We start from the raw sequence: 14,200 nt of genomic DNA, 5'->3' as shown, positions 1-14,200 counted from the left end.
AAAGCATTTATAATTTTCCATAATTTTAGAAAATCTATGCATTTATTTAGTCATTAATCTACAAAATATGAGAGTATTCAATAGTTCTAGCAAATTTCATTAAATATTTCAGATTTTATTACATATTTTTGAAATAAAAAGGAAAGTAAATAGTTTTGAGTAGTACGACGCTACTATGTCACAAAATTTGCGTAATTATTTTCCTGTGAAGCTCTCTATAAAGCATGTAAATGTAATAAAATCGTACGTCTGTATATTGCAAAAGATTAAAATAATACTCTGTGAACTAAGATTATTGCTACGATACGATCCGAAATCCAGTTGGAATTTGAGTCTTTAGCTAAGTAATTGAAATTAAATTGCATCGCAGATTGCCGGAATTATGTTCACAATCCATGTGCAACAGAATTCAAGTCTTGACTGTGCTTAACCATAACTAGAAACATTCACAACATATAAATCTTCATTTTGAACGTGTATAAAGAAGGTATGCAATAAGATTAAAATATGTATATACTTATAAGTATAACATGTAATTAAATCGCCAAAAAATCACTCGTTGTTTCATTATTTTACATCTGATGCCGAAAATTAAATACCCTTGAAAACAACAGATTTGTACCAAGTTCTGTAATTACTGAGTAAATTTTAATTATAAAAAAGAACCAACGGTACTTTTTACTATTGTAATTTATTATGTAATTTTATTATAAGTAATTTGGGCATTATATATACGCAAGCTTATGGTTTAGAATTCATGTTTATTCACAATATGGATCAATTGGTGTGTTACTTTCGACTTTCGGACTTAAAACAACATGTGTATATAGCATGCAGGCATATAATAATTTTAAACTAATACGTCTTACCACGCCCTTTCTTGTCTATTATTGACGGTGGTGAGAATCCTTTTCTAATGGAAGCCTTTTTAACAGCATTTCCAACTGGATCCTGTTACTACTGAGGACACTGTACAATTTATTTTCGAATTAGCTTTGAAATGTAGATGATAATCATTCCATGCCCTGCAGACCAGTGCTGCGTGCACGTTTTTGCGGTGAGCTGTAGCTGCTTGCAGGAGATGCGGCAGTCTTTTCCTGGGTACGCTTTAAGCTAGTCGTATTTGCGGCACCTTGCAGCTTGGTTGTAGTCGGATCTAAGAATTGAATATTGAATAAAGATTCAGGAGAGAAATTTGGAAATCAATATTTTACCTTGTAGCCATCTGACTTGCGTCGCTGGGCCATATCCCTTCTGATTGCGCGCAGCGATTCGGAAGATAATAGCCGGTTTATTGGAGCAGTCAACATGTGCGTTAGAAAGCGATGCATTGGGTACTGTACATTGGTTTGCCGCCCCAACATAAACGCGAACAAAAGCCAACTGTGGTGATGCCACCTTGTCTTTCGTAGTGGGCTTTACGGCAAGGTAAACCGAGTACTCAACTATTTCCTTTGTCTTTTGCGCTGGAGGAGGTTCCCAAGTTAAGTGTGCACCCTCTTTAACATCCTTGGATATCTTGATGGCCGACGGTGCGCCAGGGAAACCAGGTAGGCAGGTCTTAAAGCTCGAGATCTAACAAACAAAATAAAAATAATTCAAAAATATTTTGAACTTGCTTAACTCGTGGTCGTAGAGAAAAAAAACAACAAACCTCCCCCCATTCGCCACGACCACATGTATTAAGGGCAGCTAGACGAAAACGATAGGCGGTTCCTGGATCCAAACTGATGCGCGGATATTGAGCTAAGTCTGGCAGATTATCGGCGTCAAAATTTTCTAGCTGAGCCTCGTTAAAGTACTTATAATCAATATAGCTAGTTACAGTATGTGACAGTTCCTTGAATATGCCCACCGTATGCCACTTATCATTGTCGTCAATTGTATTAGGAACGGTGACAGGGACCTAAGGTACGAAAAGACAAGCGTAAAAGTGTTGGACTCCTTAATTTCACCACTAAACAGTCAAATTGGAATTACTTACATTGTTGTCATTGCTGTTTTTTTGTTGTTCAGTGGATTTGTAGCTTATACTGCTGAGATGGGCGGCTGACGAGTTATCAAGTAGGCTCCTGGCTGCCTGACTTGAATCGGCTGAAGCGGTGGCCGCTTGCATTACAGCTGCAGAAGCAAGGGCCTCCAAATGAGAGCCGTCTACTATAATATTGAATAAAAGAATAAAATAAAAAAATCTTGTATGGAAGTGGGGAGCTATACTAACCGTTTTGGTGATGATGCTGCCGGAGAACGGGAATCGATAAAGGGTTTTGGTCTAAGTCGGATTCGCTTGTAGTTGATATCGCAGTATCTTTGTAAATACTACCGCTACTGCCCAAGGCCTCACCTGATTTAATAGTAGTTAATATATTTGCAGCCTCAGTCTCAGATGCCGTTGGCTGATTGCAGTCCGTTGCAGTGGTTGTAACGGCTGCAGGGAAACCCGACTGCAAAACAGAAAATGATTGTTTTTATCTAATTTTAAAACAATAATAGAATATTTATGTTTACATTCGAGTCGATATTGTCGGCTGCGCGTGCTCCAATTACGGCATTTCTATCTCTAGTTGCATTCGATGTTTTCTGCACATCCGTAGTACTACTAACACCGGAAATATCGTCAACAGTCTCTGGAATTTTAATTTCTGTCACTGTGTCCTGTGCATCAGACATTATGGTTAACGGTCCAGTGGTAGGCGTTGCCGACTGAACTAATGTCGGTGTTGATGTTGAAGTTGCGGCGGCATTATCATCATCAATATCTTCAGGTTCTCGGGCTTCATTTGTAAGCGGCTTTAGTAAGTCGTCCGCACCGTCTAGTTGCTCAATAATATCATCGATAGGATCGGTGTCGGTGCAAGCTGAATCAGCTATCGTGGCAATTGTAACCGCTGACTCAACAGCACTGTTGTCCTTCTCCTTTAGCTGCACGGCCGCTGCCTTTACTGGCGCACTTCTGGTAGCCAATGTCAATGTGCGTTGGCCGCCTCCAGGACCACTTGCACCACCAGTGTTAAAAATGTTAACAAAGCCCTTTCTCGCAGCCGTTGCGCCTGGCAACATTACCAACTTATTTGTGGAACTGGAAGCTGGTGAGCCAATGCCGGAACTTGCACTCATTACTGTAACTGGCTTGCCACCAATATACACGGCAGTTTTCTGCGGCAGTGACGTGGCGGTGAGTTTCTGGGACGTTACATGACTTGAGCTACCAGACATATGTGCGGACGACGATGTTTGTGGCAAGGTCAGAGTGATGGGTCGCCCAGCAGCACCAGGGGCACCCGGTATGTTGCGAACCATCTTAACGTTACTATGATTGGATATTACTGCACGCTGTCCGCCAACGGCAATGGGCGTAGCCGTTGTCCCTGTCGAACCAACAATGCTCACTATGCTTGTACCGCCTGTCGAACTACCAGCACTGCTCACCACAGAACTAGCCGGCACTGTTCGCAAGCTGGCACCGGTGGTAACAATAATGATTTGCTGGTTGCCTATCTGAGTGCCGTGCTTGTTGGTTATGACGAAAGCTGGCTTTCCCCCTTTGCCCATCTGCAGAATGTTCGAATTCTTCATGATCAACTTGCCGCCAGATACTGTATGAGGTGATACTAGCTTTAAAACATTGCCAGAAACTATTGGTTTTTGCTGGTGCTGCTGCAGCGGCGATTGCTGATGTGAGCCAGTCGCTCCAGTAGATGTCGACATTAAATTTTGACCAGTAGCCATTACTGTCTTTGACTGGACACTACTGCCAGACGTAATCTTGTTATGAAAAATAAAAATAAATAAAGCATTTGTAAATCGTATTGGCTTATAATTGGCTTACCTGAATTTGTGTAGAACCGGGGGTCAGCTGTTGATTACAAATGGAGATGGCCTGGCCCTGGGTAGCACTCTTTGCAATATTAAAGTTGACTTTAGGTAACGTCTGCACCGTCATACCACCACTGCTTGTTTTAACAAACTGCAGCTGTACATTTGAAGCCAGGTTAAGTGGTTTTTGTATGAAATACTGCTTGCCGCCAAGGGACGTAGTAACCGTTGCTGCCGGGGAGCTTGTCTGCGATCCGCCGCTTGACAGCTGCACGGTGGCACTGGGCTGGGACGCTTTTAGTATTGTTGTGGTGGTTGAGCCACTTGCAGTATTGCTATATGTTGTGGCTAGGCGTAGTGTTTGGCCAGCGGGCACGCCAGTACTGGTCGACACACCAGGAAGAATGCGCAACGCTCCTGTCGATGTCTGGGAGGTGAGGACTAATCCACTGGTCGCTGCAGTATTTGCTACACGAACAGCAACATTTTGACCACAAATGTTACCCTCGTTTATTTGAGAAGCAGTGGCAGAAGTCGTTGCAGATGATAAGGTTGCAGCCAACGACGTCTTAGAAATGGACGAACTGGGTCGAAATTTTTGAATAATGGCGCTGCCGCTATTTACCGAGTTGATGCTTGATGCAGTGCTGCTAATAATCGATAGTTGTGGCTGCACGCTAGCTGTCGTTGACATTGTGGGGGTTGTTTCCGAGGAAACAGACACTGTTAATGAGCCAGCAGCCTTGACTTGAACGGGGCTACTTTGCGTTTGCGACTGCGTCTGGGCTACGAAAACAGCGCTGCCCAAAGCCTGAGGTTGTCCAACGGATGACTTGACTAAAGCCGTAATAGGCTGCCCAGTACCCACTGATGGACTCTTGGCTCCAGTGAGATGCAACACTGAAATTGGGTTTTTTTCGAATTTTAATGCAGCAGACGCAACTAAAGGCGTACTTTCGGATCCATTGGCGGTGGTCGTGGGTTGTTGAATGAGAGTCTGACTCTGACTATGGCTCTGCTTTGTGCTGCCTATCGCTGGCGCTTGGTCAATCTTCTGAATTTGAAGCACATAGGCAGCGGCAAAGGTTGTAGCCGTCCAAGAAAGTTCCAGCGCATGCGTGGATGCACGCACTAGTGCTACTTTAACTGCATAGAGTGGTTTCGTCACCTCCAGGTACCATAAATCCTTACAACAGACCTATACAAAGGAAGATTAATACTTAAGACTTCGACTTAAATTTTTCTCGGGCGGAAACTGGGTGAAAAAGGCCAAGGTATACCCGCTATTTAGTATATATATATACACTATACAAAGTTTACAGTCTATGATAGCAAATCATCTCACCCTAACCTGGTTGTTCCAAGCTTTGCGGTAACCGTCTCGGCCGGACCATACGTACAGACGACTTTGAATGCCAACGGCGCAGTGACCGGCTCGTGCCCTTGGTACATTTTCCTCAACGGTGTCCAACGTGACATTCTCCCAAATCATTGTATCTGCAAATATAAATATTAATATGTATGTTGAGATGCGACTGAAACGTCAAAAAATTACGGAACTCATATATTTTGTGAAGATGATAAAACTAGTTTAAAGCTTTAGCTTTATATCTTTATTGCAAAATAGGTACCTAAATCGAGAACGGCCAGTGTGTTTGTGCATTTCCATTCCCGCTCAGTGGTCGCTTTTGAGTCATTAATCACCAATGGCACCCATCCGCCAAAAACATACATCTTGTTTGCAATCATTGTCGAGCTATGTAATGAACGCGGAAGTGGAGCTTGGCCTCTAGTACGTGGTTTTTCCCATGTCATGGAATCTGCAATTCGAATGGACGGGTAAGCTAGAAGTCAAAGATAAGATTCAGTTTTAATTAGAATACCAGTGTCAAGTAACCATAAGTCGCCCAAACGACAGCCACTCATTCCTCCGTATACCAGCAAGCTTAACTTGCCAGTATCTTTACTTGTAAAGGATATTCCAGTGTGAGACTCGCGTGGTGGAGGGCTATCTCCAAATGTCTTAGGAATTATCCATTTTCCGTTGTGACTGTGTACCCCACGAGTATCCAATATATACAAATCATTCAGATATCTATTAATATAAATTGTGTTTTAGTATTTTTTTTAATTTTAGTAATTAAAGCATCTATAGCAGTCAAAATACACTAAACTATTTTTGGCAGACACTAAATTTGCGCTACTGTTATATGAACCGTGAACCGGACCACCAATTTTTTTGTTGGGTTGCAACAGCGACTGCGTTTGCGACATTATTAAATAAAAATAGCAATACAAAATAATATACTGACTTCCTGACAAAATTATTTTACCATCAGCACACATTCAAATATATATTACATTTTGGTTGATACCTACTTTGGAATATTATTTTTTGGGTCATCCGATTCATTTGCCAATCCGCCAAAGAGAAATATTTTGTCCCCCACCATTGTAAAGCTGTGACCTAAGCGGGGACATGGTGACAAGCCATTATCTGGTGACTCCGGATACATTTTTCTCCACTCCCACTTGGTTGCCTGAAGTTCGTAGAGCTCATTTGAATATTTCCCATATTCAATCATGCCGCCAAAAACAAACATGCGTGTTCCTTCCACGACAAACCCATAAGCTGCACATCCGTTTGGCACATCACCTTTCAGCACCGGCACATACCATTGATTAGTAACTAAAAGAAAAAGGTAAAAAGGAAAATAAAATGACACTTCGATTAATCTCGGCATCCTTAAATATTTTTGATGCGTGATTAAAGTTAATACTAATTACTAAACTATATTTTAAATACCCTTCAAGATCTAATATGGAATACCTGTATTATAAACGTGCAGCTCGTCCACAATTCCTTCATTACCACCACCAAAAACTACCATAAGTTCCTTTATATTTATTGCACGGTGGCCATGTCGCGGTCGCGGTTGGGGACCGGTTGGGTTAAGGACGCGTTTCCAACGAAACCCTGACTGATTGTTTGTCAAGTTATGATGTATGCTCTCCGTTTGATATGCGTCTAAGTCCATATCGATGCGTGCCAAACAGTTGACCCCAGAAATTTGGTTGTCAGAGCGTACAATCTGTTCAGAGTTGAGCTCGTCGGCTACTGCAACTCCCAAGGAATTTTTTGATCCAGTAAACTCTGTACTTTCCATATCACAGAGCTATATTTTATACCACTTATATGTGAATATCGACTGAATCTGCGAAGTTTGCTTCAATATATTTGTTGACATTAAGCAATCTAGCCGAGTCAATCAATACATGAATGCATCTTTTCTTGTAAAATCTGAAAATAAAACATAAATTTTTTAAATTACAAAAGTAATATGGGATGAAACGAAGGCAAACTAAAATAACTTTTAATGCGCACTGTATATGTACATGTATGCTCGCAAATTTAGGTTGGCCTGGCAATGCTGCCAATGGACGCTCTACAAATATATCAAATTTTAGTACCATTTTATCACAAATATTAAATAATCAATTAAAACGAACTTTACTTTTTTCGCATTATGCACTCTTACCAAATAATTAACTGTTATGGGTTGTAAATTTTAGTAAAATCAATGAATTAAATGCAACAAAATCAATACACAATGTGCAAAAAAAAGCCGAAGAAAACGACAGCGACACATATAAGAAACTGTCGCAAGAAGCGAACCGAACTAGTTCAGCATACACAGTCAGGGATGCTATTATTACTTATATTATAAAAATATCGATATATCGATAAAGGGCTAGCAAAATACTAATATACTAAGAATAATTGTAATTTATATAGAGTGGAAACAGCATAAGGGTTAAATACATAAATTATCATGCTTCGTTTCTTGTAATTCACATAAACTAAAACTAAGGATTTAAATTGTTAGTGCCCTGTATAAAAGAATAAATGTCTTAGCAAGTTTTGAGCATGTAGTCGAAGTTTTGGTTGCGCTTAGGCGACGTCAACTTCTCGCTAGACATTATCAATTAGCAGAGCGTACTCAGCGCTCTGCCACCTTGGTCATAATGGAAGCTTTGATGCCGGATAAGGTAAGGCACCACGACCCTTATCGATAGCTTGTATTTTCATCGATAAGTGAGGATAAATGTTAAAAAGTAAAAAATTAATCGAAATCGATTTATTTACGCCTCAAAGTATGCTAGCTAGACAATAATGCGTTTTAATTACAGATCTGAGAGTGTTACTCACTGTTATAATTTAAAAACAATAAAAACTCAATTAAATATTGCTAAAAGCTAAACATTAAAACTGATCTTACATCAAGAAGTGTCGACAAATACTTTTTTTACTACAAATTATTTAACGCGTTCTGTCGCGTATGCAGGCTATATTCTACGGGCTTTCGCTAGGTGAGAAATTTCTTGCATCTGCTAGTTGAATGTAAATTTTATAAAAAATGCGGTAGTACTCTTTTGCTATTCGGTACTTAAGGAATTTATCCAAAAATCAGTTCTGCTCGATATATGTAAGTATTTATTCAAATGAATTAAGTATTACGTAATGCTCTAGTTAAAATCTCTGTAACTTTCAAGCAGTGCCATAATTTAGAGGATCGCTCTAAATGATAATTGTTGGTTGATAATCATTGGTTGTATCAAAGAAATGAAATGAAAAAATGATGTTTTAGATTTCTCTTGCTTGCTTTAAAATCTTAATTTTATTAGTTATGTACTGCATAACTGCAATGGATTTCCTTATATACTCAATATTAAATAAAACTCATCAATGGATGCAAACACATCTCGGCAGATTATACGCATTGTTAATGATATTGTTCCTAATGAGCTTATCACTCAGGTAACGCCGCAGTGCTAACGTAATCAAGTCAAACACACGACTGATAACTTCAGCACTGCGATAAGTAGGACAAATATCTCGACTACCTGTTCTTTCACTTCGGATACGTATGTATAAATGCGTGCACATACACATAACAATTTCAAAAGGCTATAAATAGGAGGGTGGCTTGCAAATCAAAGCACAGTACACCGAATTACTTAGTGAATGTTATATTCCTTCTTAGTTTCTGGTCTGTTTTGATCATAAGGTAAAAAAAAAACAGTGATTTCAAAAGTGTGAATAGTGTTTAACTTTATAAATCGTTACATTATAATGAAGTAAAAATATCAAAGACGTACATTTAAACTGTAATTGCAGTAATTCATATGAAACCCTTCTCAGTTAGTAAGCGAATTCGATTGTAGGCAATGCCGTACACACAAATATGAATACGTACATTAAGAGTTAAATGTTTACAGTTTGGGACACATCCTCTGGGCTTGCAGTTTGTTTGCTTACTGATTTCGACCACCCTTTCCTTTATAATATTTGTATATGTGTATATACAAATATTAAGAACATTAATATCATAAGTATCATAAATGAAAGCAAACAATGAAAAAATTACCTGTCTCTTTTTTAATTGATATCTGACTTATGTTGCTTTCATAATGTAGCTTAAGTAAATTTAGTCGGTTTTTCTTAAAACAATTTTATATGTGCACAAAGATAAAAGTTTCTGAATTAAGCATATGAGTATACATTTGAATAGCGCTTGCCCATGATGATCTGGCATCACTTAAAATGGCAATTTGATAGTATACTAAAAATTAGGAAAAAAACGTTCCTCAAAAATATCGTACTTCTTTAATTTGATGGTGTTTTTGTCGCTTGAAAAATTTGGTCACACTGTTGATTTGTGTATACTAAACCAGTTACCCGTTGTGTTGGCAAAAATAAAAATACTACCATTTCTGGTAACGAGCGTATTTCAAAGTTTGTTGCGAAAGGACATATGTAGATACAATAAATTTAAATGTTCAAGTTTACATATATTTAGTGTACTTAAAATAATTATAATTTAGTCGCGTTGTGTTGGCGTTGGCACACTGATTCTTGCTGTCTGCCTGCAGCAGTTCACTAGTTGTGGTTAAATCGCGTGGCAACACCCATCTAACATAGTATCCAAACTCAATTAAAGTTCGGTAAATAAATAATAATTAAGCAAATATAAAGTTCCCCGTTTCTGGTGAATACAAATATATTTCAGTTTCTTAACAAAAAACATGTAATCATGCTTTTCTATGAAAGTATGTAAGTGTGCAAACGTATATAGATACATACAAATGAATGTACATGTAGGGAAGGTGCCAATATATGTATGTATGTATGTATATAGGGAAAGTGATATCATCCCGCGGCCTGAGACTGCAGACATTCACCAGCTGGTTCAGTTGCCATCTTGGTCGGGTGATAGAAATTAAGTAAAGAAAAGCAACAAAATCAATATTTTAATTAATATGTATGTTACGCATAGAATATTGTGTAAATATATATATGAGTGGTGCCTTTAACTGTCATGCATTTGATTTAGAAAACCAGATAGTCGCTACCTATGTGAATTTTGTAAAGCCAATACAACTATTCAGACAAACCTGTGTACATACATTAAATCTGTGATGTGTGTGAATGACGTAATTTGTGCTCGAAGTCTAAAATTGCGTTTAGCGAAGGGGAGATGGTGTGGTAGGCATGTGTGTGTATATTAATTTGTATACAAACTTGATCTGAGCATTAGCACAGGCGAATAGACGCGCTTACGTTTAGGGTGATCTAAATTTTGACACAGCAGAGAGGGAATTTTTTATGCCTAGCATCTATATACGCGCATGTCCGTCTGTGCGTGAATGTTAGGTCTCTCTCTTTCTCCACCTAGTTCTGTTTGTGTGTATGTTTGTTGGAGCCAACTGCCAAACCTTAACTGAATGTAAGTTAACCAAATTACAAATACAGTTATATCTAAACCCGCAAAAAGCCTTAAAAATACAATAGATATTACTGACCTCTATGCTATGAGCAGGCCATGGCAAATAGCTAATTGCATTTATTTTTCTTATGCCCTTGTACATATATTTACATACGTATGTATGCATGTACACGCAGTATGCATATGTATACATACATATACGCACTCGCACTTGGAGTATCAATTTTGTGCATTCCGCACTAAGATCATGTTTTTTTTTTACTTTCTTGTTAACTTTCCCCATTCTCAAAACTGTATGTATAAAACATATTGTGTATTTGAAACTTAATTTTGTGTACTCATATATGCGTACATGTTTTTATTTCAGTGATTAAATCAAATTGGCACACCAATTGTCGCATGCAGAGTTTCGTATTATTATTATTATATTACAATTCAAATAAATATATTTAACTTTGTTTTATAACTATTAGGATCTCCCCATATCGATCAAACTTATAATTTCGATATCAATTGCATTTGAAAATCTATCTCCCTCACAACACCGGCCCAATATCTTGTCCGATCGGATACATTTACATATAAAATAGTGAAAATGACGTTGATTTTCGAAAATGCATATCGGGGCGAAACCCAATGAAATTTAAAATTTCTGCATAAATTTATTATTAACTTTGTACTACACTGAATCATGACAAAATCAATTAAGTCACTGATTAATACTTGGGCAAGAAATATTTACAATGTTTTGTTATCCTTATCAGTGACAATTGAGATATTCTTAAATATTAATAGCAGCACCAATGTGGTCAGGAATCCACTGGTTGAATCCACTTTGTGATGGAATAGTTTTACGTCATCGCCTTACGGAAAGACGTCATTGCTTGCCGCGTCCAAAACATTTTACTTATCTTGACTGGCAGTAAACCTCATGGCCACCCTTACAAATATAGATAGTTCATAAGTGCTTACTTACTATTCATACATATTAAAAGTTACAATATATATTTGTGAGAAGAAGTAAAGTCGTTAGCATGGCAGCGAATCGAGATTGAACCGAACTCGGAATTCCTTAGTTCTTACTACTATGAATCGAATCTTGAACTGAAACAGTTTCAGAAACTATTACCAAAACCAGACCTTATATTTGTATTTTAAAATAAAATTTGTCTTATTTACTTAAACAAAATGTGCTTTGATCGCATTTTCTACATTTGTTTTGTGTGCATGTATATACATATATGTGTACTTATACATATATACAAACCTACATTGTCGAATTAAATTTTTTATAACCTTGCAGAGACTATTATAATTTTGTCTCTAAAAATACAAGGATCGGTATATAACAACCAAAGATAATCAAGATATCATTCCCCATAATAAATGTGGGGCAAAAGGAAGATATAGTGGGCTGTATTAAAAAGATAGTTGCTAAATGTTCCATACGCCGAATGGCGAACTAGTTTTGGGTTTGATTCTCAATGCTGTTTTTTCTAAGGCCGACAACAAGTTCATTCGCGCAATATTGATGCATGCTCTCGGATCGAACCCCCCGTTGTTGGATTTCAACATTTTGCCCAGACACAAAGTTTTATTTTCGAAACACAGATGCTATTAATGTGTACGTACAAATATGTGTAAATACTGAAACTAAACAGAAACGTTGACCGAAACTATTATAGATTCGAAACGCATGCATGTGTGTTTGCGTAGATACTATTATGCATACATACATACGCATGTACGATCGTTTAAGATCAATGTTGCTAACTGGCGCTTCAAAAAAAAAAAAATAATATAGCTAAATCAAAATTTAACAAATAACATATCTTGCAGCCATATCAAGAATTGATTTTTAACGAAAAAAAAACCGAAGTATAATAGCAGCACATACACACAGCCCAGCGTAAAATACACTTGCAATTGCAAATCTGTTTATAGAAATAAAAAAAATAGAAAGTAAGAAAGTAGTCAGTCTAGATACTAAAACCTAAGAGATTTGCTCAAATAAGGATTTCGATATCGATTTTTATCGATTGCTTGGGAACGGCAAGTAATTGATTATTGAAAACAAACTCGTGCTGCACGCGCACTAGGAGGCTTTTAAGTTTTGTTCACCAAATATCTTACGTTGGAAATGTTTTATAATATAGATATTATAACCAATGGCCACAATCGATGGAAGACCGGCGCAATATGGGATATCACTTAAACAATTACGCGAGCTCATGGAGGTTCGTGGCAGGGAGGGTGTGGCAAAAATAAGTGAATTTGGTGGGATTCATGAGTTATGCAAAAAGTTATATACATCCCCAAATGAAGGTAAATGGAATCGAAGAATAAATTAACTTAAAAATCGGAATTACTTTTAAACATTCTAATGGTTCTTGATTCAGGCCTTAGCGGGTCAAAAGCTGATGAGGAGCACAGACGTGAAACGTTTGGCTCAAATGTAATACCACCGAAACCCCCAAAAACATTTTTAACACTAGTCTGGGAGGCGCTTCAGGATGTTACACTTATTATTTTAGAGGTAGCTGCGTTAGTATCCCTTGGTCTATCATTTTATAAGCCTGCTGACGAGGATGCGCGTAAGTAGCCTTTTATTCTAATTTACATAACAAAGATTCCATAGACTTACATTTTCTTTATATTTGATTGTAGCTCTACTCCAAGAAGAAGATGAACATCACGGATGGATTGAGGGTCTGGCTATACTTATTTCGGTCATTGTAGTCGTCATAGTGACAGCTTTTAATGATTACTCAAAGGAGCGGCAATTTCGCGGGCTGCAGAATCGTATAGAAGGCGAGCACAAATTCTCCGTAATTCGTGGTGGTGAGGTATGCCAAATTTCGGTTGGAGACATCCTTGTCGGCGATATTGCTCAGATCAAGTATGGCGACCTTTTACCTGCCGATGGCTGCCTTATACAAAGCAATGATCTAAAGGTAAGCTGTAACTCTCGCTCCAATTTGGAGCTTTTTCGCATCTGGAAAATGTTAACTAGACGGAAAAAGTATATTAAATGTAACTTTTTAACGGTCTATTATAGTTAAATGTCAAATTATTGTTCCTCTTATTTGAACAAGACAAAGCTTGTTTTCGAAAGTACAGCGGATTTTTTTTTTTTCGATTTTCTGTTATGTTCAAGTATATACACATTTAAAAACCGTTTTTCGACCACAGAGCCACAGAGTTGATCATACATTTATTGGACTTCCTATTTAGGTGGACGAGTCTTCCCTGACTGGCGAATCAGATCATGTTAAAAAGGGCACTGAGGCCGATCCAATGGTTTTATCCGGCACGCACGTTATGGAGGGCAGTGGCAAAATGGTAGTTACAGCCGTTGGCGTTAATTCCCAGGCCGGTATTATTTTCACTCTGCTTGGAGCCGCTGTAGACGAGCAAGAAGCAGAAATTAAAAAAATGAAAAAGGGTATGTATTAGTATTTATCAAAATTTTATCCGTACACCCAGATAAAAATTATACCCTATTTCAAACTGGATTGTAATGAAATGAAAACAATAAGCAAATGCCAATGATTTATTTATATGTACGTTTATTGTAATTGTCTTGAGACCCAATA

At 37.9% G+C, this 14,200-nt stretch overlaps 2 protein-coding genes across 14 annotated transcripts in view; one reads left to right on the top strand and one right to left on the bottom strand.

The window, feature by feature from the left end:
* Positions 1 to 741: 741 nt before the first annotated feature.
* On the bottom strand, positions 742 to 7,467 carry Hcf (Host cell factor). Of its 3 annotated transcripts, none has more exons than XM_064681428.1 (13): positions 7,356 to 7,467; positions 6,647 to 7,117; positions 6,196 to 6,505; positions 5,700 to 5,911; positions 5,448 to 5,636; positions 5,162 to 5,313; positions 3,830 to 5,014; positions 2,509 to 3,765; positions 2,222 to 2,444; positions 1,985 to 2,154; positions 1,655 to 1,906; positions 1,215 to 1,575; positions 742 to 1,156 (listed from the first exon to the last, which is right to left on the bottom strand). In XM_064681428.1, the coding sequence occupies exons 2-13, from the start codon at positions 6,981 to 6,983 to the stop codon at positions 1,014 to 1,016; spliced, it is 4,791 nt and encodes a 1,596-aa protein (XP_064537498.1). In that variant the 5' UTR covers positions 6,984 to 7,117; positions 7,356 to 7,467; the 3' UTR covers positions 742 to 1,013. The 3 variants fall into 3 exon arrangements, with proteins under 3 accessions (XP_064537498.1, XP_064537497.1, XP_064537499.1); XM_064681427.1 differs by having other exon boundaries at positions 1,985 to 2,157; positions 7,356 to 7,466; XM_064681429.1 differs by having other exon boundaries at positions 1,985 to 2,157; positions 5,168 to 5,313; positions 7,356 to 7,464.
* A 1,401-nt stretch (positions 7,468 to 8,868) lies between these two features.
* PMCA (plasma membrane calcium-transporting ATPase 3) overlaps positions 8,869 to 14,200 on the top strand; it is a 29,052-nt gene continuing 23,720 nt past the window's right edge. For 10 of the 11 annotated variants that reach the window (XM_064681627.1, XM_064681628.1, XM_064681626.1 and 7 more), the window contains exons 1-5: positions 9,664 to 9,822; positions 12,761 to 12,929; positions 13,004 to 13,198; positions 13,272 to 13,558; positions 13,839 to 14,049. In XM_064681627.1, coding sequence (XP_064537697.1) covers positions 12,773 to 12,929; positions 13,004 to 13,198; positions 13,272 to 13,558; positions 13,839 to 14,049 — 850 coding nt within the window. In that variant the 5' untranslated portion in view covers positions 9,664 to 9,822; positions 12,761 to 12,772. Of the gene's footprint in view, positions 8,886 to 9,663; positions 9,823 to 12,760; positions 12,930 to 13,003; positions 13,199 to 13,271; positions 13,559 to 13,838; positions 14,050 to 14,200 lie in introns of those variants that run through there. The other variant, XM_064681622.1, reaches the window with a different exon arrangement.

The sequence above is a fragment of the Drosophila montana genome, unplaced genomic scaffold (assembly GCF_035044405.1).
Source record: "Drosophila montana isolate Dmon_TW-CO22-7 unplaced genomic scaffold, ASM3504440v1 contig_2397_1, whole genome shotgun sequence".
NCBI classification, from domain to species: Eukaryota; Metazoa; Arthropoda; class Insecta; order Diptera; family Drosophilidae; genus Drosophila; species Drosophila montana.
This window is presented reverse-complemented; position numbering and strand designations above follow the sequence as displayed.

Bases quoted from the DNA above. Each gene is read 5' to 3' on its own strand.
- Hcf (XM_064681427.1), bottom strand. From the start codon at position 6,983: ATGGAAAGTACAGAGTTTACTGGATCAAAAAATTCCTTGGGAGTTGCA. The intron at 6,506-6,646 runs GTATTCCATATT...TTTTTCTTTTAG, and splicing joins GCTGCACGTTTATAATACAG to TTACTAATCAATGGTATGTG. The intron at 3,766-3,829 runs GTAAGCCAATTA...TTTCATAACAAG, and splicing joins CCGGTTCTACACAAATTCAG to ATTACGTCTGGCAGTAGTGT.